The sequence below is a fragment of the Lepidothrix coronata genome, unplaced genomic scaffold (assembly GCF_001604755.1).
Source record: "Lepidothrix coronata isolate B3197 unplaced genomic scaffold, Lepidothrix_coronata-1.0 Scaffold182, whole genome shotgun sequence".
NCBI lineage: Eukaryota > Metazoa > Chordata > Aves > Passeriformes > Pipridae > Lepidothrix > Lepidothrix coronata.
In genome coordinates this window covers 1,360,737-1,386,391 of record NW_016690362.1, presented here as the reverse complement: position 1 = coordinate 1,386,391, position 25,655 = coordinate 1,360,737, and the positions used below count along the sequence as shown (strand labels likewise).

The 25,655-nt window shown below is 44.0% G+C and overlaps 1 protein-coding gene across 1 annotated transcript in view; it reads left to right on the top strand.

The window, feature by feature from the left end:
- The first annotated feature begins 7,379 nt into the window (after window positions 1-7,379).
- Window positions 7,380-25,655, top strand: part of PLEKHD1 (pleckstrin homology and coiled-coil domain containing D1) — a 31,273-nt gene continuing 12,997 nt past the window's right edge. The window contains exons 1-5 of the mRNA XM_017830652.1: window positions 7,380-9,429; window positions 17,253-17,346; window positions 18,263-18,352; window positions 18,871-18,947; window positions 23,452-23,543. Of these exons, the coding sequence (XP_017686141.1) occupies window positions 9,281-9,429; window positions 17,253-17,346; window positions 18,263-18,352; window positions 18,871-18,947; window positions 23,452-23,543 (502 nt within the window). The 5' untranslated portion in view covers window positions 7,380-9,280. The remainder of the gene's footprint in view (window positions 9,430-17,252; window positions 17,347-18,262; window positions 18,353-18,870; window positions 18,948-23,451; window positions 23,544-25,655) is intronic.

The following is a 25,655-nucleotide window of genomic DNA, read 5'->3' as shown; positions in this document are numbered from 1 at the left end:
CTTCGGAGTTGGCTTGTCATTTACTGCATGGGGTTTTGTGATAGCTCTGACAAAGAGAAATTAAGTCTTAAATGGGATGCGAGCGGTGCAGACAGTACATTTTATTTTTGTGCAAGTGTTTGCTGCTTTCCTTCATGATGTCTGAGCACCTCCTGGAAGCCTGGACTGAAACTGCATGTTGGGAGGCAGTCTAGCAGGTTGATTTGGATATAGGTATGAATGGGTTTAAAGGTATTGATGCAGACATGATTTGACAGCTCTGCTTGAGAGGGGCATTTGGCAACTCCTGTCTCTCCCAGGGTTTAGGAGTTGGCATTGCCCCAAAGCTATCTCTTCCCCCACCCACAGGGAAATCTCTCAAGCTTACTAGGCAGAGACCTCTTTGGGGGGCCACAAGGAGATGATTGCTGCAACGTTGCTCCGTGCCACTGTTAAAAGGCTGGAGGACTCCAACCTGTGTTTTCAATTGTGTCAGTCCCAAACCCAAAATGCAAATGCTAAGTCCCTGCATTCTTTTTGGGGACTTTGTGACAAAGTAGCCTTTCACATACATATATGTGCTTTTGTGGAATTTGGATTAAAAGTCAACTTTGAAACCCACCCTACTTTTTGTTCTTGTCTTACAGGGGAAACTGCTGGTGAAATCTTCCTTGCCCCTGTTATGTGGTTTGTTGTTGGGTATTTTGCCTCCTATCTTCTTGCTGTTTCTAGGCACTGAATCACTGCTCAGCTTTCCTTGTTGCTGCTCTGTGATCCTCCTGCTTACTATTTACAGCTCTTAGTGTTTCTCTGCCTTCACTGTTAATGCAGTTTCTCTGTTAGGCAGCTCACCTTCCTCCTGCAGCCTGTTGAGCCATAGCTAAGTGTTCCTCTTATGCCAGTCATGGTGGTTGTAACTGAGAGGGGATTGTGCTCTTGCTGTGAAGAAAAACTGTCTTCTCAGGCTTCTGAATTTCTCTGAGTCTTATTTGGCTCTGACATAAATTTTAAGTGGCAAAGTGTAGTAGGATATTAAATTTTTGTAGTGGTCTCTGATGTGCTCAGGCAGGGTAAGGAGGAGTGCTTGGAAAATTAATTCTGTTTTGTTATCAGAGCTAAAGCTTGCAGGGCAGTCTGTGGGTTTTTTCCTATAAAACACTTTATGCCACATTTTTAGGGTTTGCAGATTTTATTAAGAGATTTTTGAAAAATCCAGTGAGTTGCACGTTGTGTGCTGTCATTATAAAACGGGCAAGCTTTTAGAAGAAGACATTTAATGGTTTATGTAACAAGATGCAACTTTAAAGAATGGCCACAGTTAGGCACCTTTGACTTTGTTACTTTCCCAAACTTGGTTGGGACTAGATTTAACATTTTAAAACACATGTAGGGCTCAAATCAGTAGATGAATTGGAAGAGCAAGGGGGAAGGTGCTTGTCTCTTGCCAAAGCATGTCCCATTGTGTGTATTATATTAGGGTTTTGTAGAAGAAAGTTATTACTGCTGCAGCATCCTATTGCTACTGCCAGGATTTAGGAATAACTATGAAGTGGACTCCCTGTCACAAGGCAGTTCCTAAGGAAACACCTGCATAGGCTTTTCAGATCTGTAGGTAGGTCTGTGGGGCTTGGGTTTTGCAAGCGAGGGATCTGAAATTTTGTCACTTGACCTTGCATGATAAAACTATCAACTGGAGCAATGCAGGAAGTGATAATGGTTTAAAGCAATTCTAGAGAGTGAGACAACCCCTTGAGCAGCTTAGGAAGAGGTTGGTCTTCACCTCCCTGCCATGGCAATGGTACTTGGCAGTGTGTCAAGTTCCTTAGCATATTGTGGGGAGGCACTAATTGAATATGGTCTAGAGCACTGATTGCAGAGTGGTTGAGCCTGGAAGGGACCTCCAGAGGTCATCTGGTCCAATAACACCTCTGCTCAAGCAGGGCCACCTGGAGCCAGTTACTCAGGGCTATGTCCAGATGGCTTTTGGGTATCCCCAAGGAGGGAGACTCCACAACCTCCCTGGGCAGCCTGTGCCAGTGCTCAGTAATGCTCGCAGTAAAAAACCTTTCAGGAGGACTCTCCTGTGTTTTGGCGTGTGCTGGTTGCCTCTTTTCCTGTAACTGGGCATCACAGAAAACAGCCTGGCTCCATCCTCTTTGCACCCTCCTCTCAAGTATTTGTATACATTGATGAGTTGTCTCTTGCAGCTGTTGAGTTGACACAGTTTATAGATACTGTTCTCCGTAATTTCCAGCTGCCCTGTAAGCAGGATTGGGTTTTAGACCTGCATTTTCAGAAAAGAGGAAGGGGAAGGTTATAGGATGAGTGATGTATACATTGCAAACGTCACGCATCCATTTAAGAAATACCCTTGGTTGAGATGATTCGTAAGCAATTAATTAAAAAAAAGAATCTATGTTTTTCTCCTGGACTTGCTATCTACAGACTTACCTAAGATTCTGTCACACAGTGTTCTAGGTCTTTCACTCCAGCAATAAGCAATCCTCTCAGACAGTTGCTTACTTTTGATTTTTCTGGTAGTTCATAGGACTTGTGTCATTAAGAAGGAGTGTAATCTCTTTATACTGGCTTAAGCACAAGAGAATATGATTAAAGTCAGTAGGAGAAGCAAATGACAGTGGTGCTGTTGTAGCTAGTACAGGCAGATGTAAGGCGGTGAGGATGGGAAGCCATTATTTTTCCCCAGATAAGCTCTTGGGTTTTTTTGGCAAATAAAATTCAGTTTTAATGGTGAAATATTATACAGTATATTAGCATTCTTTTAGTGTATTTAGTAAATGTCATGGTAACGAATTTTAACCACCGTAGTCTGTGGTAAATCCTTTTGGAGATGTGAGGAAGTGTTTTTTTGTCCATTAATGTAACAAGTCTTACCACTACAAACTAAAGTACTGAGGAGCTGTGGTGGTGCAGACTTCCTGATGATTGCTGTAGTGTTCCTTTATTTGTTAAGGAAAAAAAAATGTACATGAGCATTTTTATGAGAGACTCATTAGAATGAGCACAGCAGCAAGAAGATGAGCTGTCATTTATTGTTCCAGCTTACAAATTAAGTCTTTCTTCTACTGATATGTGCAAGCCTTATCCGAGTATCCCTGCTGGCAGAATTGCATGACATTCCACCCTCCTTATCACAGCACTTCTCCCTCTTGTCTGAGTTGTCTAGAGATTAATAAACCCTTATGGTGGATGGGGGGGAGGTGGATAAAGAAAAATGCCTCATTCATAAAAACTTTTAGAGCTGATTAAAATTAAGCTGTATCCTACTGACTGACACCAAAAGGATATAGTATTTAGAAAATCTAAAAGCAGAGTGAAATCTTAAAGGAAAAAATGCTTGTTCTGTATCTCTATGGCCAACCGGTATCTGAAGTGGTAATTACTTTGATATATGATTATAGCTATGTTGAAGTCTGGGGGGGTTAATGGGCTTCTGCTATCTGAAGAAACACTTTAAATGAGATACTTATGGCTATACTGGGTTGAAGAGGGCTGCTAAAAACCCTGCTTACAAGCCTTACTACTACTCGGAATGACTCTTACTGTAACACCTCTTAGTCAAGCTTTTCTTGCCTCCAGAGTATGATGCTATCAGTAGAATGAGTTGGTTTAGGGCTGCAATGCATTTCCCATGCTCTGCTCTTTCTTTATGACCTTGAACAAAACTTTGTACTCTTGATACCTCTTCAGATGCTTCTCGTGAAGGTGATTGGGTGCACATGGAGGACTAGGCAGTGGGTGTGCCCAGGAGTTTTGCTATGCTCATTCCTGCAACCTGAACTTCAGCAGTATGAAAGAAGCCTGATCTACAAAGGCTGTGTGGTAGCATGGCTCACAGGAGAATAAAAGGAGATGGGGGAAGGAGGAGATGACCCTCTTCACCTGCTGTCTTTTGCGGAGAGCAATGTCTTTGATATCTTTCATTGCCAGGCAGTTTATCCTTCATCTGGCTGATGATTCTCCTCAACACAGCAGGGTTTACAGTAGAGCTCTCATGGTCTGCTGCTGTGATAGATGGCACCAGTAGATTTTTGTGCCTTTGTAGTTAGATAACCCCTTGATAATGTGGACAGGAAGGAGGCAAGAAGTATATCTTGTCCTTGTTAGTAATAAATTTAAAATCCCCACTTTGAGTCTGTTTTGCCCATGATGGTGAGCAGTAAGTGACCTCTCCCTTATCTCAACTCATGAATCCTTTGCTGTAGTTTTCTCTCCTCTATCCAGTTGCAGAGGTGGGGGAGAGAGTAGCTTTAGTGGGTACCTGGCATTCAGCCAGGGTCAACCCACTACAGCTGGCTAAGCCATCTCTGCTCAGCTGTTTCACCTGGTCAAACCATGTTCTTGGTAACTGTCTACTGTTGCTGCTGTCACATTTGGGATTGAGTTGCGTAGTGTTCATCACAAGCAGTTAAGATGTAGGTAAAATTAAATGCTCTTGGAAAGGTAAATAGATATTGCTGTGTACCAAACAGCAAAGTAACCAGCTCTAAACTCTTAAGAAACTTTCTTGGGGAAAGGTTTGTTCTTTCCTGTCCCTGTGTATGAAGGTTCAGCTGCCCTCTCAGGAGAAGGGGCATTCCCGTGGCCACTGTGCTCCCCCACAGCCTCAGGAATGGGACTGGGATGTGGCCGGCTGGGGATGCTGGAGCAGTGCAACTTGTGGGTGTGCAGCACTGCCCCTCCCCAGGGAGGAAGGGAAGGGAGTGTGTGCCGGTGGGTTCATCATCTGCAGGAAAAAAAAGAAAACAAGTAGAGCTGTATTTATTCACTGGTGTTGAACAAGCTGCTTGTTAGAAACAGCCTGTTTAACTGTTGCAGCTCTAAGCATTTTCTGTCAGCTGTGTGATCACTTTGGTGTTTAGACTTGATGGGGGCAAAACTGGTGTCTTGCAGAAGGCTCTGTACTATCTTCTGGAGAAAGCTTTCAATGTAGCTGACCACTGTAATGTATTCTGAAGCCCTGAAAAATAACTATTTAGCAGAAATCTTTATTAAAAAAACTCAAAGGACCAGAATAAATGAGCTTTCTTCCAGAAGAGATCTCTTAGTAGAATTTAAAAAAAAAAAAAAGAAATTAACTCCTTTACATGCTAAGAGAAATGGTCTTTGACTGTGGTGTCAGTTCCTGAGAAAGCCCCCCCCTCAAAAGCCAGGCTATGTGTGTGGCTGCTTGCTATCAAATTTCTTTGCTTCAGTAAAACTGATGTCTTACTTTCTGTCTTCCTGTAAGATTCCTGAAGTAGTGCTATATCCACACCTAATAGTTGGATTAATATAACGCCTGGGCTATCCAACATGGATCTGAGTGGGTCTGAAGGGCTGGGACCAGTGGAGGTCTTTGGCTGGAACAGGTGACTAAGACCAAGTAGTTCTAACCAAGGGATGATGTCAAATGGGATTATACATCTGTATGGGTGATGTCAGATGAGGCTGCAAATCTACAGAGGCACTTGACTTAATTGCTTGTTTGCTGAGTAAGTAACTCTTTTCTTTGAGCTCTACAGGACAGCTCTGGCTTCCCATCTGACACTGAAAATTCAATCATGTGCAAAAGAAACATGCTCTGTCAGTGTATCAGACTAGAGGTGGATTGATGGTGGTTTCTTTTTTTCTGTTAAAAATAGCCTCTGCACACAGCTGTGCGTCTGGGAAGCTGGAGCATCACTTTGAGGAATACATGTGGCATTTTGTCTTTGCAAGAATGCTGTATCATAAATAAAACCTGAGCTGGACTTTATTTCTCTACATTGTTCCAGGTACTTGCTAATACCTTCCATAACTTCTGATGGTTCTCTGGATTGAAAATGATTACGGAACCTATCAGAAGCTGTAAGAGAAAAAGGAATCCATACTGGAAGGCAAGATCTGAATCTTTCCAACTCCACAGCAGCTCTGATCCAAATCTTAACTTACTAGCCCCAGCCCAATAAATAGTTTGTTCTTTTCTGCACAATGTACTATTGTAAGGCTGCCCAGAACATGAAGGTATAACTTTTCACTTAAAAAAAAAAAATACAAGCCTCCTCAGCAGCTGCAGTTAGCCAGTATATGTATCCTTAAACTGAAAGGGAGCATCTTCCAGCTGGAGGGTGGTGAAGGCACATGGTGTGATTCTTGAGGATGTCCTGTGCAGGGCTAAGATTTGGACTTGATGATCCTTGTAGGTCCCTTCCAACTCAGAATACTTTGTGATTCTGTGAAGAAGTGTTACTTCTGTAGAACTTGCACTGGTGTCTGCTTCAAAGGTTTTATTTTTAGCAAAATTTTATTGGCTTGATGTTTAGGGAAAATAGAGACAACATGTTAGCAAAATAATTCCTATACCAGTGCAACCTGTCATTCCACAGAAAGGCCTTCTAATTAAAGCTCCAGTGCTTTCTTTCCAAGATATACAGCTGTGTTTCTTTCCCCTATGAGCCATCAAGAGTGAAACAGCCATCTAAAATCTTTAAATTATTATTCTGAAACAAAAAGGTTTCAGAGAAGGTACATGAGCCTAGTCTGTATCCCTGGAAGGTATGGCTACCCCAGGTTGCTGTGAATATAGTGGACCCCACCAAGTAATGGCTTTCTGCCTCAACTGCTCTTGTTGCATGGCAATTCCACAATCCTCTTCCAGCAATTGTTAATTCCTTTCTTGTTTTTTTCATGACCAATTTAGGCCAATTTGTTTTCTTGCAAGCGTCAACCTTTACCAATACATTAAGAGGGGAAATAATGCCTAAAACTAGACAGCAGTCAAATTTTGCTCTCATTTAAACAAGTGAAGTCCTTTTAGTCTCCTGTCATACTGTGGGTTAGCTATACCTGTGACCATCTGGGTTTTATGACACTGTTTTCTTGATCCCAGAATTTATGGCTAGAAGAAGCAGGTTTTGTATCTGTCAGAAGTAGCACTGAAGAACCTTTAAGCTGGCCCTTAGGACATTACTCCTGTTTGTGAGGCAGGTTGCTTAGACCTGTTCTGTTGCTCTCTACTCTTTCCTTTAGACAGGCCCCCAGCTTCATTAGATTAGTACAGACATAAAGGAAATGTTAACGGAACAACTGTTACTACAAATTACTGTGTCCAGACACCAGTAGTTACAAAATTCACCTTGCCACTATCTTCTGCCTTAGCATTGCTGCTTCTACCTGTGTTTAACTCTTGGTCACCTGACAAAAGCAAGTTGCACTTTCCCTCCCTCAGACTGCTGACTTTAAAGAACTTGCTATAACTACTCAGTCCCTTGCTGAGTAGTGAGCCCCTTCCCTTTTCACCCAGAGGAAATTTATCTCAGTTTTTTGATGTTCAAATCTAGAAACCTCTTTATTAGTCTGTGTAAAGTAAAAACAAGTAAAGAAGCAAAGGATGAAAATCTGCTTTTCCTCACTGTAGGTCACCGCTGTCAAATCTTTGCATCACTGGTGCAGTACAATGGCAGGGGGGCTGGATCATCCTTACGTGGGAACTCTGGCTTTTCACTGCACTCTTGTAAAGTGATGCCATTGAGCCCAGAATCCTTTTTACTCTTTGCACAACATAATTCCAGGGAAACTTTTCCCTCTCCTGTTTATGAGTAGTATTTCCTTCTTGGTGCAGTGTGTGGAATGGTGTCTACAGCATTAATGCTTCTCTTCTGCAATGCAGTGTTTTATTCAAGAGTTGGAACTGAGGTGGGACAGAGGCAGTATCTGCTGCTCTCCCCTCTTTTCCACCCTCTGCCTTAGTGTCGCTCAGAGATGGGCTTTGCTGCTGCTCGGGACATGTCCTGTCTGGGACCAAAAAGTCAGTCAAAGCCAGGGTGAGAGAAAGTAACAAAGCACTGAGTTTGCTGACTCTTTCATCTAGTGATCAATAGTGACTTTTATCAGGGACCTGCATCTCTTAATTTCTCTGATACCAAATGCAGTCTGTGAGCTTGAGGCAGGCTGTCTGCATTTCCTCTCTTTAGGATGCCTTGCAAGTGCCTCTGACCATATAAAGTTAAGTGAACCTGTGTCTGGTGATGTGATCTAGCCTACAGTGTGTCCCAAGTTCCTGATCCCTGGGGATGAGAAAGGACCATATGTCTGCACTGTGTCACTTCTGAATAACTGCATTGGGAAGGGCTGACATCCAGCAATTACAGCTTCAAAATCAATAGATGGAGGATGGCACAGGTTAAAACAGGAGCAGATGCCTCAGCATGTATGTGTCTGTATTGGTTATATAATGCACCAAAAACCCAGATGCTTTAGCAGGCACGATTCTTCCACAAATTCTAATCCTGGAGGGGAGGCAGGACACAGGAAGGAACAATATGATGCTAATGTGCTTTCCTGTGGGCATTACAAAATACAGGGGTTCTTTTGCAGGACTTTGTATCTATGCAAGGAGGAAGGGTTTCAAGGGAGGAACAAGGACTAGGGACCCAGATTAAAAAGCTTATTGTGGGAATGCTAAACAGGAGATGAAAGTAGACTCACCCGAACTGTGGGACATATTTCTCTGTGTCTGTGTTGTGGCCAAGAAGGAGCTGGTACCTAAAATGCAGAGCAGAGACTGTGCTTGCCACATCTCCAAGATGCAGCAAGGCATGGAGGCACGCAGAATTTTGTGTTCTAACTTTGATCAGCAGTGGCCCTTTAAGGCTGAGCAAGGCATGCAGCATGGACACTGCCCAGTCCAAACCCAGCAGCCACGTGAACTCTCCCCAGGTGGGCAGTGCCAGGCTGGCACAGCAAAGCCTCCCTCCCCTGCCCTGATGACAGAGGGAATCTGATTGAACTTGCTGACTCCCACTCACTCTGCCCCCATTTTCCTCAGGACAAATGAGAAGAACCTGTCTCCAAGTGCAAGATTTTGGGAATATGTGTCAGAGATGCCTGAAAGTAAAACATCCAATCTTGCCCTAATTTCTGCATGAAGTGCTGCAATGTCAAGTGAAATAACCTTCCAAGCTGGCTCTGGTGCAGAGGTATTTTGGCTTATGTTATTGCTGAGAGCTTTCTCTCTGATGAGCTCTTTCTGCCTCTCTGTGTTTCTGATGTCTGACTCTCTTCACTCATTTTTTCCCTTGGGCTGGGATGTGTGCTGTTTGTAATGCATCAAGAAGTAATACGCGATGAGGAAACTCTCATCGTCTGTGCATCAGGGAGAGAATTACTGACTGAGTGCTGAGCAGTCAAGTTATTGATTCAAACCAAAGCCCAGTCTCTCTGTCTGCTGGGCTGGTTACGTCCTTCTGGTTCATTGCATTTAATCGGATTCCCTGAGCTGCCACACAGAAGGGGAGAGTTAGAAGCAGATTCATCTATAATGTTCTCTTCAAAATCCAGTTCGGTATCCCCTTCTCCGTCCATGGAACAGGCAGATTCAGATGCTCTGGACATCAGCACCAAAGTGCAGCTGTATGGCGTGCTCTGGAAGAGACCCTTTGGGAGGCAGTCAGCCAAATGGTCCAGGAGGTAAGCCACAGTTGCTGAGGGATGCTTGGGTAAAATACAAAGCCTAAGGGTTGTGGGATAAGTTAGAGCCTGAGTGTGGCTAGCCAGGCAGAGGCTAGGGCTAAAACTGTGGGCATAGCTTCCCTCCTGTTCTGCGTCGGCTTTACACACGTGGTACCCCATTGTTCTCCCTTCTTTATCTGTCCAGACCTTGTGCTATGGGCGCTTCAGGGAATAGGGACTAGCTGCCTCCTCTGGATAATTACCTTATGATAGTTGCACAAAAGAGGAAGAGTCAGCTCATATATTTTGCCCCTAAACTGCTTGACTTTGTTCTTTAGCACTCATTAAAGCTTTGAGTCTTTGGGTGTGAGATGGCTAGGCTGAACTGACTGTGCATGTGAGTCTGTATGTGCATGTGTATGGTCTGCAGGGGTTTGTGGACCAGCATCAGAACGGCTATGCTGCCTTATAGTGATGGCATACTTGGAACAGCACATGAAGACTCTTCCCTGGGAAGAAAGTGGCACTGAAGTCTCTTCCATATGGTGTTAGAGAGTTGTAAGCTGCTGTGTGTTGTCTGCCAGCAGCCCAGAAGTTTGGAGCTGGAAAGCATTTGCTATAACTTTTTACCAAGGATAGAATTATGTTCTATAATACTGAAGTGATGAGTCAGTTTTAAGTTTAGAGTTGGTGTATTTCTCTATGTGAATCACTGAATCTCTGGTACTTACCTTTTGTGGTTAAGTACTTACTCTTTGCTGCAGTGTGCAGTTTGGACACAGACAATCCATTTCTAAAGCCAGCTTTCCCAGTTTTGCTCTGTGTAGTAACCACAGTCCTGTCCAATCTAAACCTGTGAAGATGGCATAGCCTGAAAAATAGTTAAACGTTCCTTGGGAAGCAGTTTTATGTTTATAGCCATCTTTGACCTGTGTGCAGGTTTTATTCCCTTCCCTTCCCTTCCTCCCCCCAGTGGCCTATTTTCATCCAGGAATGAATTTGTGCTGATGCTCCTACTCGGTTCCCAAATATTGATATTTAAATGAATTATGTCTGGAAACTAAAGTGACTGTGTTACGGAAAAGAAGTGGACAGAATAAGGGAGGGGAACATAATTTGCCATGGAGGAGACATTCTTAAAAGGCTTTCTTCCTAATAAAACTTCCTTACAGGCAAATGGCCCATTTCTGCTCTCTCTGTCATTATTTATTTAGTGCCGCTCTATTCCTAGAAGTCACCCCCATCTTTGGCAAGTGGTAAATATTTTAGTGCTAGCAAGTGGGAAGAGATGGGGAGGTGATGTGGGGCAGGCATGATATGGAAGATAAGTTGCAAGCACAGCAGCAGAGGTCCTGGGGGACCAGACACAGGTCAGTGAGAGGTGAGCACAGGGAATCTGTAGGGTTTGGAAGGAAGTGGGTTCTGGAGTTAAAAGACTGGGACAGTAGGAACAATATGTTTGGATGTTTTTTTATCGTGAGAGAGACTTGCTTTTAAATAAAGTACCCTTGGATGTTATTATAAGTCATTATAAGTTATCCCCATTATGTGGGGATAAGGAGCAATTCACCATTCCCCCTACTTATCCCCCCATTCCCAGCAACACGTAGCTGGTCAAAGGCTTTTTTTTTTTTATTGAATGAAGAAGAAATGTTTCCCACTCCAGTTAAATAAAGAAAAAAAATTTGACTTTTGCTCGATGTAGTTGAGGATCTGATCTCTGAGCAATGTAGATTTTACCCTGACATCTTGGACTGGACAACAGTCTTGGTCCCAAGGAAAATCTTTCCAAGATACGGGAGATATACCAGCTTATAAGGGGAGGATTGATCTCATCAGGCCATAAGCCATGAAGACAGGTTTACATGGCTTTTGGGAGATGCATAAAATTTACTGGCTTGATCCCATTTATTTGGCTGTAGCAACAGTGCTTCTGGGGACACTGAGAAGAAAGTCATGTGTTCAAGGGAAAGATGGAGTCTGACTAGATTATGGATCAAGGTAAAAAAGTCCAGGCATGGTGTCCAGTGCTTTGGTGACTGAAATCCCAAGGCTGGGAATTTTGCAGCAGTAGAGGTTATGCTGGGAAAAGGGAGGTATAGCAGAGTCTTGTTTCAGTCAAATGGCACCTGTGAGGACAGCAAAACTTGACATGAGGCAGCTGTCTGGAGCACCTTCTGTCCTTTCCTTTGCTCACACAATGGTCTGTTCTGAAGCCTAAGTATTTGCATGCCTGTCACACCAGGTACTATCCTAGAGCAGGCTGGGTGCTTCTGACACTGGGTCGGTGTGGCTGTGTTTATCTGCCAGGGCTGACATCTGAGCATGCTGCCTTCCAGAGCTCGATTTTGAGATGCCATTACCACTATCATAGTACCTATCTCTCCAAGATAAGAAACGCTATCCCTAATGTGAATTTTCTTTCCCTGTAAAATAATATCCTTTCAACAGAAAAGCAACTATCTTCTGAGTTTACTGATGTTTTTGACCAGTCTAAGCTTGGCTTCTTGCTGGAATGGCTTTGGCAAATAATATTCTCAGCCCTTGACGTATGGTCCTCTTCCAACCAATTCTTCGCACCCCATTCTTCCTTTCAACAAATAGCAAGCAATTTATTTTCTCCTACTGCAAAAGTTGTAATTACAAAACTGGTAATGGCATCAGCCTGTTGTGGAAACTGCAGTGAAATGCACAATGTGTGTACCTGCCCTGGATGTGATATGAATAGGGTACTGTAGCTTTCCGGGAAGGAAGTGGCACATTCTTCTCTGCTATGAATAATCCCAGTCCCATACAGAATGTCAGGCTCTAAACTGTCTGTCACTATGTAGGTGGGAGACTTGGAGGCTCAGTGAGACAGTTCCAGGAGGGGGCATCTGCTCTGTGATCAATCAGAAAAGCAAGGTGGAACGTGAGAAATTGAAAACAGGAGAGAACAAACCACAAATATTCCTATATTTCTGAGTAAATCCATCAGGGATGACAGGTTGCTGCTGGAAGGAGGGAAACATAGCACAGTTAATAGAGAGATTTCATCTTCTCTTGAACCGGTCCTGGCTGTGGCATTGCATGTAATCTTATTTTCCACAGTGACTACTAACAGTCATTGCATGTGGTCACGGAGCAGATGGAAAGGATAATTGTTTAGGACTGCTTTCTGCTCAAAAAAAAAAAGCCCTGAAAAACACACAGCCACCGAGAAGTGTGTGTATGCAGCACAGGGGCAGCAGGAGCTGCCGAGACAGTGCGGCTGCGAGTCCAGCACACCATGTGGTTCCCTCTCGTCCTTGTAAACTTCCCACTTGGCTGCTTGCTGTCGGGAAGCATACAGCTCTTCCCGCTCCCTGTCTGGCTGGGCGTTGCTCCTGCTGCCGGGCGCCAGGGCAGGAGGCAGGAAAGCAAGCGTAAAGCTCCCAGGAGAGAGGAAGAGTGAGGGACGGGCACTGCGACCTCTGAGCTGATATGCTAATAAAGAACATTTGCCCGTCGGTTTCCTGAGCTGTCCCTAGGGATACGGAACTGAGCTGATCTAGCAACTGGGATTCACTGCCTGTGCTCCTGGACTAGTGCCCAGAAAAACACCATTGGAATGAAGGACCAAGGAGACTGCTGCAGTTTTATACTGTAAATACTTCATGCGGGCTGTTGTCACATCAAAAACTTTTACAAATATTAGCTAATTAATCTCATTAGCCCTCTGTGATGCAAAGAAAGCACTGTATTCTCAGAGATCAGGTATCTCTACTTGTCCAGTATAGAGCTGTTTTTTCTAATCCTGGCCGGATCATGGCTCTGGCTTTACCTCAAAGTTATGCAGATTGTTACTGTTCCTCTGCTACTCCAGTTTAATTACACTGCGGTTTCAGTGGTTTCTTAGTACAGGACCCAGCAGCAGGGATGGGTGCCTCAAAGCAGTTGACCTCATGTGAATGGCTATTGTATTACTTGTGCTGCCTGTGGAGCGTGGGTGGCTGTCCCAGGCCATCTCACCACTCTTACCTTCACTGCTGCTCTCTGGGCTTTTTGAACTCTGCTCTGTTTTTAAATCACTTATTTATCTTGGTTTCTTGTTTGTATTCAAAATCTTCCCCTGCCTTTCCAGCACTCCCTTTTCTTATGTTCTCATGCTGCCATATCTGTGCCTACTTTAGATATCTGTTCAGTGTCTCTATCCTCCCAGTCACAGTCCTAACTGGGTGTTTCTTCCCATTCTCCCTTGGCCATCTTTCCTCTTTCTGCTCTTGCTCACCTAGCTGCTGCTTTAGTCTTCAGCTTGCTCTTGAGTCTTATAACTCTCTCCCCTGATTCTTTACTTCATCCCTATTTTCACTGTGCTGCATCAACTATCCCTGTATTGTTGTTTGGAGACTTTGTCCTGAAGGTCAGTTAAAGTGATGAACTTGGTTGCTTAGGTGTTGCCTTCCAGGTAAGGATATATAGATGAGAGAATGTGATCTGAACATAAATACATTATGTCCAGAAGCTAACCAGATTTTCAATGTTTACCTTTATTACTTGCACTGGGATTTTGTTCTTATTACTTTTTAAACCCTTATTTTGTACGTTTTCATTCCAAATTTCCCCATCTGTGAGGTCAGGGATCTAAAAGTTCATTAATCTGTGAGAGACATATCAATTCTCAGAGATTTGTGCTATGTTTTGTTCTTGTTTTTGTTTTGATTTTGGTTTCCACTGGAGCATAATCTATATTATGAGGATTAGCAGCACTGAGCAACAAAAAGTATGTATCAAACTAAAGCCTCGCTTTAACTGGGGGTTAAAATTTAGATTAAAAATCATGGAGTTAAAGATCAGTATGTTTACCTGTCTTGCAACTATTTCTTGAGGTTATTCAGACTGAAAAGAGTGTTGAAAATGATGAATAGACTTTCTCCATTTCATGTGTGGTGTTGACTTTTATTCCTTAGGTTCATATTTCTGCATACAGTAGCTGATTAACTCGCTGGCCCAAGCACAGGAGCACTGGCCAGGCAGGATTGTTTTTTTAAGATGTTATTTCTGTATTTATTGTGCAGATAAGGTAACATTTCCCTCTAAAAAATCAAATTCTCCTTGAACTAAGCATTAGAGACATAACATGAAGATGGAGCTACACATAAGAAAACTTTTTTATAGAGTTAATGATCAGAGGTGGGAGGAAAAATGAATCAGGAAGGCTGCTGTTCACAGAAGTGACATGGACAGGAGGAACCAGAAACAAGCCTTGTGTGCTCTGTGGAGGTTTCTCTGATATCTGCCTTGGCCAGGGTCAGCTCTGAGCCTGCTGCAGAGGTCATGGCTGCCTTTGCCATTAGTGCAGATATATGTGAAAATCCCAGTCCTTGTTTCACACAGAGGTGAGACCTTGATGACTCCACTCTATCAGTAATGTGTCCCCAGAGATGTGCCTAATGCATCTGCTAAATGGGCTGATATCTCAAAGTTGTATGGACAGCCACCACAGGTAGGGTCACACCTGGCTTTCCCAACTGAGGGAATATTAGATGCAGCTTCTCTGGGAGTTGCACTGGAACATGCACGAGTTCGGGCTGGAAGGGAGATGGTCACCCAGGTGAAAGGTGAATAGTAATTTCTCCTACTCAGATCACCTGCCGGACAGCTGCACTGTGAATGAGCAGCTTTTCAGTCCTCTACCAACTAAATAAGCTCAATGCAGAAGAGCGATTTTTGCACTGAGTTGTGCTGTTCTGCTTAGAGCAGTTTTGCCAGGCTGTGGTCAGGAACAAGAGGTGAGGTTGGGCAGTCAACCATGATGTTCCCAGAGTATCAAATGAGGAGACAGTGTCCTGCTGAGGAAGCAAGCTGGCTGCTTCTCCCTGCCTCTGATGCCAACACGAAGAGATATAGATGAGCGGGCAAGGAGAAGAAAAAATTTGGGACACAATAACTGCTGCTGGTGTTTGTATGTTCTGAAGATTTCTGGATGTAAATATGTTCAATGACTGTCAAAGTAGGTCCAGAGCTTGAGTTTGCTACAGTCATTCAGAAGTTTAGCTTTGTTCTGAGTTTTTCGGTTGCTCTGAGAGCCCCATGCACACATATTTCCATGGCATTTGGCAATTTCATCTGTGTTACCAAACCCACAGCAGAAAAGCAAGAGATAGAAGCTGATGGAAGTGGTAAAGCTTTTGCCCAAGTATAATTATAATAATTATTGTTAATAATTATATACATAATTTTATTATTATAATTATATATTATAATTTTATTATTATAATATTATCTGCCAGCTTTGACTTCTTTCTTTAGCTTTAGGAGCTAAACTGCTAAACTGAATTGCTGTGCTTATCTGTACTGGAGGCAGTGCTTGGCTACATCTGACAGCCCATCCACTTCGGGAGAAGACTGCGACGGGATGGACATGTGAAGGCATTAGAACTGTCCTTGTGGATCAATCCCCTGAGCCTGTAGCCCATCACTGATGGTGGCTTCAGGGAAAGGTGCAGGAATGCTCAGGCTGCAGAACTGGACAGCACTACCTGTAGAAGTCTCCTTCTGATCCCTCCCAGAAGCTGGAGGGTTTTCTGAGAATGTTCTTTTTATTCAAAGAAATGCCTTATCCTTTCCAGTTTCTTCATGATCTCTTGTCCTTGGGACCAAATGAAAGTGATTTACACAGCAGTGTTTTGTGCAGTGTAAAAAGGCATTCTTTAATAATTTTCAACTTGCTGCCTTTCACTTTCTTTCCAGTTCCCTGTTTCTCATGTCAGAAAATATGTACAGAACAGTGCAACATATTTTCTTTGTCATTTACTCTTTTGAAACCTCCCTACTAAACTTGTCCCCAATTTTTATTCAGCTGCTCTTCAGAATTTTTGAGTGCTGCAGAGATTTAGACCAAATTGAAACTAAGTCATATATCTCTCACCTGTACCACTGCCTGCAGAGTAAATGCAACCTCGATTTTTGAAGAGAGGAGGGACTCTCCCAGGGGCATTTTGAAAATCCAAAGAAGTTAAAAGTGGAACTCCTTTAATCATAATTTTGAGGGCATGCTCCAGTAAATTAGAGGCTCGGTTTACAGAAATTGTGATATTTTGTGGCTACTATACAGTGATCATCAGAGCATACCTAAGGCTAACTGAGCAGAGCAAGGCGTATCGGCTAATTGAGCAGAACAAGGCATAATTTAACATTACACATATGAGAAAAAAATATTCAATTTCCTTTGTAGTTATGAAGGTCAATGACAGAAGACTTTGCCAGGAGCTCTGCTTAGAAATATCTCTAAAATTTATTTCTGCTCCTGAGTGCTCTGGGGGCCAATTTTTTGCCTCAAGAGTCACTTGCAGATGCTAGCATGTGACTCTCCCTGCCATATGACTCAGTGTTAGAGTGAAAACACTTCCCTTCTGTCTTATTACAAGATGGGAGGAAAGAGGGTGGCAGGGGACAGATTGCAAAAATAATCATTTAGTTGGTCTTAGACCATGTGTGAGACCCTTAAAAAAAAGAGCAGCTCTCTTCCAATAGGTTGAATCCAACCTACATGGGCTAGATAGAGCGCAAACAGCTAGAGGTGCCACAAATCTTTGGTCTTGTCTTGGACAGAGAGTGCTGTGAGTAAATGGTGCTGTGGTTTGCCTTCAACACTGGTGCGTGCATGCTGTGGTGGTAAACTGTAAGCACAAAGTACTTAAACTTGATGCTTGGTGTTAAGCACTAGTTCTTGACTATAAGCACAAGCGAGGCACCTCACCTGAGATGGAAGTAGTAAACTCTTCTGCTCAGAACGTAGCTTTAGTTAGGTGGAGATTTTCTCATGCTGTGAACCACAACCTCTGTTTTAGCAAAATTTATTTCCTTTCTCTGTCTTAAAGGTTCTTCATAATTAAGGAAAGTTTTCTGCTTTACTATGCTGAGAGTGAGAAGAAGAGTTTTGAAAGCAATAAATACTTCAATATCCACCCCAAGGTGAGCAGCATTTGCACAGGGAGGGGGTTATTCTCTTTCTGTCTCCCCCCTCCCCTTTCTCCATGGACCCAGAAAGTGAAGAAGAGGTAAGTCACAGACTTCACCCAGACCCAGGGAAGCCTCAAAAAAGAAAGAATCATGTCAGTACCTTTTCAAGATACTTAATGATTCAGCAGTTACATGACTTCTGTATTTTTTACCTAACAGTAGATGTATCCCCTTGTTTTCATGATCTCCTAAACAACTAATCTTATGGCTGTAAAAATACTGACAAAAGCTGACAGCTTTGTTTGCTGCTTATTCCTAACCTGTACTTGCACTCATTAGCATCTGATAACCCACATGCCTTCAGTTCTTAGGAGTGGCCTCCATAGCTCTCCTGCCTGGAGATCTCACATAGGGGCCTTGGGCTCTGAGTCTGCTTTTGTCCTCTGTAGTCACTGGAGGCTGATGAAGCACACATGCTTCCACAGGTGCTGATTTCACACATCCTGGTTAGCAGCAGCCAGCTGCCCATCCGCCCCCACACAGCACATGTGGGGTGTTGACCTACTGGTAGTGACTGCAATGGATGCACAGCCTCTCTCATGATACCACACTGTGAACCTGCAAAATTCGTCCCTGTTGGGAGATCACCTCCTCCTTGATAACAAGAGTTCCTGCTTCCGTGTTCTAGCTAGTAGTCTTCTCTCTGTGATGAGATCTTCACCTCCTTTCAGATACCAGTTGGGGGGTTTCCAACTGGGTGGTGGTGGGAGTCCCTCTGCTTTTCAGAAACTGTGTGTATTGCCCCTTCTGGTGTAGCCAAGGAAGGGCAGGGCTCCACAAGTGACCAAGGGTGAAAGTTCAGCTCCTGGTTAGTTACTAGTTATACTTGATTTTACTGACTGATTGGAGTGCTCTGGTTTATCCCTAGGGTGTCATACCCCTGGGAGGCTGCATCGTGGAGCCCAAAGAAGAGGCCAACATGCCTTATGCCATAAAAATCTCTCATGAAGACTTCCATGTAAGTAGATTTCTTTTCTTCTAAAAACCCCCAAACACCTCAAAACATGTTAATGCTGATGAGCAGAGCTAGATTGGCAGTCTTTTCCCTCCCCACCAAGGTATGCCTACCCTCTCTGGGCAGACTATCCTGAGAGAGAGGGTGGCTTAACGTCTCAAGTCCCCTCAAGTTTTTGCTGCTGCTGCTTTGACAACCAACAAGAAAACTTGCACTTTCTGACACCAGGTTTTATGCTACTAGCAGACCAGTAGACAGATACTCAGGAGCCCTAGAGCTCATGTTGCCCTATCATTTTATTCCTGCCATGACTGTTTGCCATATGCACACTTTCCAATGTGTGGTAGACCTGGGTCATGTTTGCTACCATGTGATGCTTCCTGTGGAGGTGGAAGACTGTGGTGGGCTTTCCTCCCTCCACAGCTGTGCTGTGTTCAGTTCATGCCCTGAGTGCACAGAGGTGCATAAGGCACCAGCCTCTCTAATCTGGGTTTTTTCTCCCCTCCCCTCCCCTCTTCCAGGGTAACATTGTTCTAGCAGCTGAATCAGAGTTTGAGCAGGCTCAGTGGCTGGAGATGCTACAGGAGTCTGGAAAAGTGTAAGCTTCTTTCTATTCCTTATTCAGTTTGATCTGTTCTCTAGATGTGTAAAGGATAAAGAGGAAGAAGCCTGACTAGAAGGACTATGGGAAGTCAGACAAGCTCCTCAAAACTAGTAAGAGCTTCACTTGTCTCTTGGACCTATCCTTTCCCTAAATGGGAATGCTCTAAAGCTGACACAAAGCTTCCCACCTTGGTAGGCAGTGTGGTGTGCAGTGTGGCTCTTTGCTCCCAACCCCAGGCTGTCATCTGTCAAATGCTGAGGTAATGAGTGCCCTCTGCTGTCCCTCTCTCTTACCTCTGAAAGATGGGACCTGGGCCTGAATGGGAGCCCTTCTGGTCCATTCCGTGTGGGTAGCAAGGTCTGTGGGCTTGACAAAGGTGAGGGTTAGAAAACTTCCCTGTTTGAATTTGGGGTAAAGTACGAACAGAACAGGCAAGGCACAAAGCTTGTGAGCAGCTGTCCATGTGGCTCTACATCCTGCTAGGGGCAAGGACCTCACCAGCACAGTACTGGTCATGCCGAGATGTCAGTAACAACCTCGGAGAAATTGTGTGTCCTTAGAGTGTGCATCCCTTCTGCTCAGATCTCAGGGTGCTCAGGCCACCCAGCAGCAGGATTTGGCCTCTCAAGACATTTAATTCTGAAATGCAGAGGCAGGTTAAATCCCAGGAGAGGAGGTGTTAGCAAAGCATTTCCAGCCCACCTACAGGGGTGAGAGGGTTTGACTGCTGTATGCATACAATACTGAGCTCACAGTCTGCTGAGAATGCTGGAGAAAGATTTGCAGTTTGTTGGCCTCCATTTCTGCAATTCCTCAGCACCCAGGAGCTTGGCAGTGCAAGGAGCAGCTGTCTTGCAAAACCAGAGCAGGCTCCTTCTAAATCTCAGCTGGTGCAGAAGACATAACACTTAAACAGGTATTTGACTTTCCCAAACCAGGTATAGAAACTTCCCAAGTAGAGCAGAGCCTACTGCTCACCTGCAAGGCTTAAAGCAATGAGCGCTTTGGTCTGCCCTTCCTGGCTGCATTACAGTGTGTGTATGTGGTCTCTTGTCACTATAGGGACAGATGATGTTCTGTTTGTAATACCAGTGTGTACATGGTAAAGGCAGTATCTCAGCTCATTTCAATGTTGTGAAGCTCAACATGTTAATTTGTATTAATGAGGAACCAATTTTATGGTGGATCAGCACAAGCCAAGCTCTGTGCTACTGCAGTGTGCCTGGCTTGGGTGCTGGGGCAAGCTGTTACCCCCACAGTAGTGTATGAACTGCAACACAAAGCTGTCCATTAAAGTTTCATGGGAGCAGGAGTCCCATGGGACACAAGACCCAAGGCAGAAGTCTGTCACCCACTCAGCACAAGCAGACTTGACCACTGCAGGGAAGAAGAGGCACAGATTTAGCCTTTGAGCAATCTGGAGTTTTTTATTCAGTTAGCACAGGCCTGCATTTCCCTTCACCACAGTTAAGCTAAATTATTGCCAAGGCCAAGGGCAATAATTTGGTACCAAACTCATCTTTCAGGTGTGCACGGGAGGGAAGGAGCATGGCAGCACAGCTCCAGAGGTGTGCTCACAAGCAAGCCCTGCACGACTGTGTATGTCAGAGTCAACCTTTTCTTTAGTCCTTGCTTCAGTATTCCAGGAGTAGTGTTTAAAAGAGGAGCTAGACAGTGGCTGCTATCATATAGCAGATTACCTGCACCTAGCTGAAAATCTACCCAAGACACCCCCTTCCCTCCCCTCTCTGCTTCTGTTCTTGTATCAGAGGAGAGCAGTGCAGCTCTAGTGCCAGCCTCACCTGTGCTGAGAATAGCCTGCACGTCAGGAAAAGCACAGATTATGTGGTTTATGCTAGCAGGGTCATGTTGGGAGCTAAGCAGCGGTCAGAAAGGCCAGCATGGGCCAGTAACTTGATCTGCGATGAACAGGAAAGCTGAAAGGATACAGATGAAATATTCTAGACAACCTGTTTGAGTGCCCTGTTGTTCCTAGATTGAGATTGCACTGCCGGTGGCACTGCAGCACTTAGTTGTAGTCATCCTGCAGTCTCCCTTATTATTTAAAACCAACCAAAGGAAAAAAACCCACATAAACATCCTCAAAAAAACCTCTTAAACGAATTCCATAGAGTGAGATACAGAAATAAGGGAAAGAGAAAAAAATTAACCCAATCTGGAAATGTCCTCTCTCCTTTGAGTCAATTTTGTCTGCTGTCTCTTTGGTTGGGTGGAGGGGGAGTGTGCCTGCACAACTGCTTATTGCCTCTACCATCATAGTCTGCTCAGTGATATCTTCAGCTCTTCACTCCTTTCCAAGAATCATGGTTTGATAGGGGAATGGCTTATTCAGTGCAGAGGGGAACCGATGGTCTCTCCACCCTTCTAACATGTTGTGGCTTGGACTTACCACACTTGCCAGATCTGGAAAGCTTCTTGGAAATGCACAAAGCCCTGACTCCTAGACCACCAGGCTCTCTTCCCACCCAAAGAGGCTTTTTCTTCTGCTAGTTAGGGAGAGGGGCACACGTAACACTCTCTCTGTCCACAGCTCTCTTCACTGAGCATTCCCTGAATTCGTTAAAAGTAGACTTTGTGGGCAACAGAGGGGGCAAAAATAACATAGAACATATATCCTGTGAACCATGAAGTGCTAAGTGTCTCCAAAAATTGCTTGTGGCTGCTCCCAAGAAAGGTAAAATGCAGGCAAAACTAGAGAGATGTTCCCAGTGCTGCAAAAGGACCGGAACAGACAATGGTTGAGATGCATAACACATGTAGATAACTATACAGCTTTGGGAGTTCTTTTCTTAGTAACCTTTGAGTTACAGACAGGGAAACATCTTGTTAGGCTGGGGAAGGGAAAGGGCCCTGGAAACATGAATCTAATAAACAGACACCTTAAAGGCTACAGCTGTTTTGAAACTCTCCATGTAATCATATGATAAACTCTGTCGTCCCCCCCACTCCCCTCTTGAGATCTTTTGCTGTTGGCTTCTCTGGGATCATATTCATCTTGTATGAGAGAAGGTTAGTGAAAAAACATATTTGCACCCACTTGTTCTCCCTCAAGATGAAGATGTCTACCTGTGGGCAAAACAGCACCTTTTTAATTAGTGTTCTAATTTCCTCTGCACTTTAGAATGATCCTCATCAGCTGAAAAGAAGCACAGCTATCTGCAAGGAGCACAAGACAGTGCTTGGGCTGCTGGAGCTGTGAGCTGCCTGGTCCCTGGGGTGGCGCGTGTTTAATTTATTTGTCTATTTTTTGTAAGAGACGAAGTACAAGTTGCCTTGAAATTGTTATCTAAAAGGTTGCCAACCTAATGGTTTCCAAAAAGCTACAATTTCAAATGGTTCACAAAGAGGCTTGGTACAGGAAGGCTTACAGATATTTAATATTAATAAGCTCCCTCAGGATTTAACAAAGATGGCAGAATTTCTGGGCAGCAACTGCTGTTCCTGTATGTACATCTATATAAATAGATTAGAATCAATTGTATGTATGTTTTAATGTTATGCATTTCTTGTGTATTGATATTTTTTTTCTAATGAAACACCAATAGAATTGAGCAGCAAGCTCCATTGTTGCTTCTGGTTTTGATTTGTGTGTCCTTGTCCATGGTATTTAATATCTGTGCTTAAGCCTATCCTGCCCATCAACTCAGTCAGTAATGGGCATCTGCTCCACAGGCCTTTCTTGTAGCTTAGCTTTATAAAGTGTTTAAGTGACCTTGAGATCCTCTGGCCAATGGTCCTAAAATAACACAAGATGCTCTTTGAATATGCCTGCTTCCTTTAACATTCCCTACTTGCCAGCATCTAGTCTGGCTTTTATCTCTGGTTCTTCTTTGTTTTCACAGGAAGAGGCGCTTAACTCACAGTGTAGGGCCAGACACCAAGTCCTAGTGGCTTATAAGTAGCAGAGGAGGGATTGATTGGTTCCAGGGTGGATGGTGGATACCAGAAAGACTGAAGATAGAAGGCTATGGGAAGAATTCAATAGATGGTTAATGTTTGAAGGGGAAGAGTGACTCTAACAGCAAAATACTGCAAAGGTTGCAGAAGACAATGTTGTTAGCAGTGGGAAGTTATTTGAGTTAAAAGCTAAAATCTGGTCCTAAAGTCTGTCAGGATCTATTCAAAGGGTTCCAGATGCATCCTGTTGCAGTTGGAGGCTGTGGATGTGCTGAATTGGTCTGGAGAGTCCTTAAGCTTAAGATCAGTGTAGGAATCTCCAAAACACTGAAAAATAACATTTGAATAGTTGTGAGGTGTTAACATACAGTTCATGTATTTAAAAAAGAAAAAAATATTACTTAATGTCAGGGAAATTTCTCCAATTCATTTGTGGAGAAAAATTTAGAGAATCACTGTCCCAAATGATGAAAGTCTGCATGTTTGAATTACTTGGTGGCTTGCTAGGCTGAGACCCCCGTCTCAATCTGTAGGACCCTTAGCTCCTTTACATTGCCTGCTTTGTGTCTGCTCTCCCTAGGACATGGAAGAATGCCCAGCTGGGAGAAGCTATGATTGAGAGCCTGGAAGCCCAAGGACTGCAGCTGGCCAAGGAGAAACAGGAGTATTTAGGTAGGAAACTCTTACTTCCAAAAGCCTTAAACCCCAAAATAGCCATTTTGCTTTTCCTGGAGTTGTCAGTGTGGTCAAGCCAAGCAGCTACAGGTTTTTACTGTACAAAACCTGTTTTTACAGGTTTGACTGTTACTGGATGAAGCTTTTAAGTAGTCAGCAGCTGAAATTCAGGTTTGAAGGGGGTCAAAACATGCAATGGTTAAGGTAGGATTTGGACATCTGTTTGGAGTGTGAAAACAAGAATGTGCTTTGGCCAACCTGCTGCAGTCTCGTGGCTGGTCTGTACAAATGTTTGCTGCCCCTGAGATATTTGGATGTGCTGGTTTCAGCTGCTTACCAGGCAAATAGCCAATACCTTTGTCTCCCTGAATCACACAGGACTGATACTTCTGAGGCTGATCACGGCTTTTCATGCATGAGTTTTCTTCAACTAGCTGGGGGTTTTTTGGTCTTACCCTATTTGATCTTTGTGTTTGCTCACACTCTTCATATTGAAAGTGGGAGCATTTACATGGGCTTGCTTGAGGTGTCTAATGGCAGTGGCTAATTTGTCAGTGCTGTCTCCATGGACAGTGCAGAGAGAACAGTTTGTCCAGATGAACATAGAATAATCTAGGTGGAAAGAGACTTCTGTAGGTTATCTAGTCCAATCCCCTTCCAGATTCTGGATGGCAATACCTTGGATGCTATGACTGCCTTGGGAGGTCCAGCTGTCTCTTCCCTGCATTGACCATAGCAAGAGCCAAGGGAGAGTAGCCATTTTAACCCAGATGCCCTCCATGTTAGAGCATTCGAAGAGCCCTTCTGATCTGGGAGCTGCTGGTCATGTGTGGGCCCAGTGACTTGTCCGGACAGTCATCTGCTTTAAACAAGCTGGCAGCAATTTGGGTGCTTCAGGTTAGTGATGCCTTGAGTGAGGCTCATAGTATCTACTCCTAATCACCAAGGTACAGAAGGAATCTTGAAGAACTTTTTGCACTTTTGCATCCACGATGATCAGGCGTGATCTCACATGCAACAGTGGTAATAATTCAAGTATCAAGGCATGTTCATTCTGGCCATCTAAGCTCCATTCACACATGCAAGTTGATGGATGGGCTTGTATGTGAGGCAGGGAGGGAGAAGTGGCTCCATGTCTGACAAAGGGATAATGGGGAGTGCTGAAAGGAGGACCCGGAGGGACAGGAACAGGAGGAAGATTAGAAACAGGAAAACTTTGTCAAAACATTATTTTGCAACCACCAGAGCAGACTACAGAGCCTAAAGGACTGAAGAGGTCTTTAGTACGATGGAAGACAAAGTGATGGAGGAATAGAAGAATATACATTCTGTGGCAAACAGGAGATATTTGGAATATAAAATATATATTTCACTGGGTTCTTTGGTCCGTGACAGGAACATTCAGAGCTGGTCAATTGTCACAGTTGGTTACTTTCTTTTGACAGCAACTGTCTATTTCAATATAACTACTGAGGCTTCTGCTTCATTAGCCTTACCTTCAATGATCTGTGTCCATCCTCTAGTTAAAACTTTGAGGTCAGACACTGTTCCTGGCAGGAGGTCAAGTTTCTCTGGAGGAAGCAAACACTGCTCGGTGGAATTCCCTGAATCCACACTGAGTGGATCCCACCTTCCTCCCACCTGGTTAGGATCCAGGTTTCACTCTCAGACATGGACTTTACAGAGGGCCATCAAGTCCAGGGCTTGGGCCCCCTAAGAGGGGCAGAAGGGGGAAGGTGGAAGAGCCTCTGTGTAATTACAGTGCATCTGTGCTGGGTCCTGCCCAGGAGAAAGAGGTCAAGAGTGGAAAGGAAAGGCAGCAGTGGTGGTCAGCAGAGCTTTGGTAATGTAACACTATTTCTCTGGGAGTGGGAGCCCTGCTGTGGGCAGGAGGTGAAATCTGTGTTCCTCCTAGCAGTAGTACTCCTGCCAGCGGTAGTAATCTCATCAGGTCTCCAGTACCAGGGAAATCAGTAGCATCCCACTCACCTGATATGGGGAAAATTTAATCTAAAAGTGCTACAGTGAATCTGCCCTGCTCACATGGCAGCTTGGTGGCAGAGCTGAGAGCTAAACCTTAGGCTTAACTGTGAGGAGTGTATTTCTGTC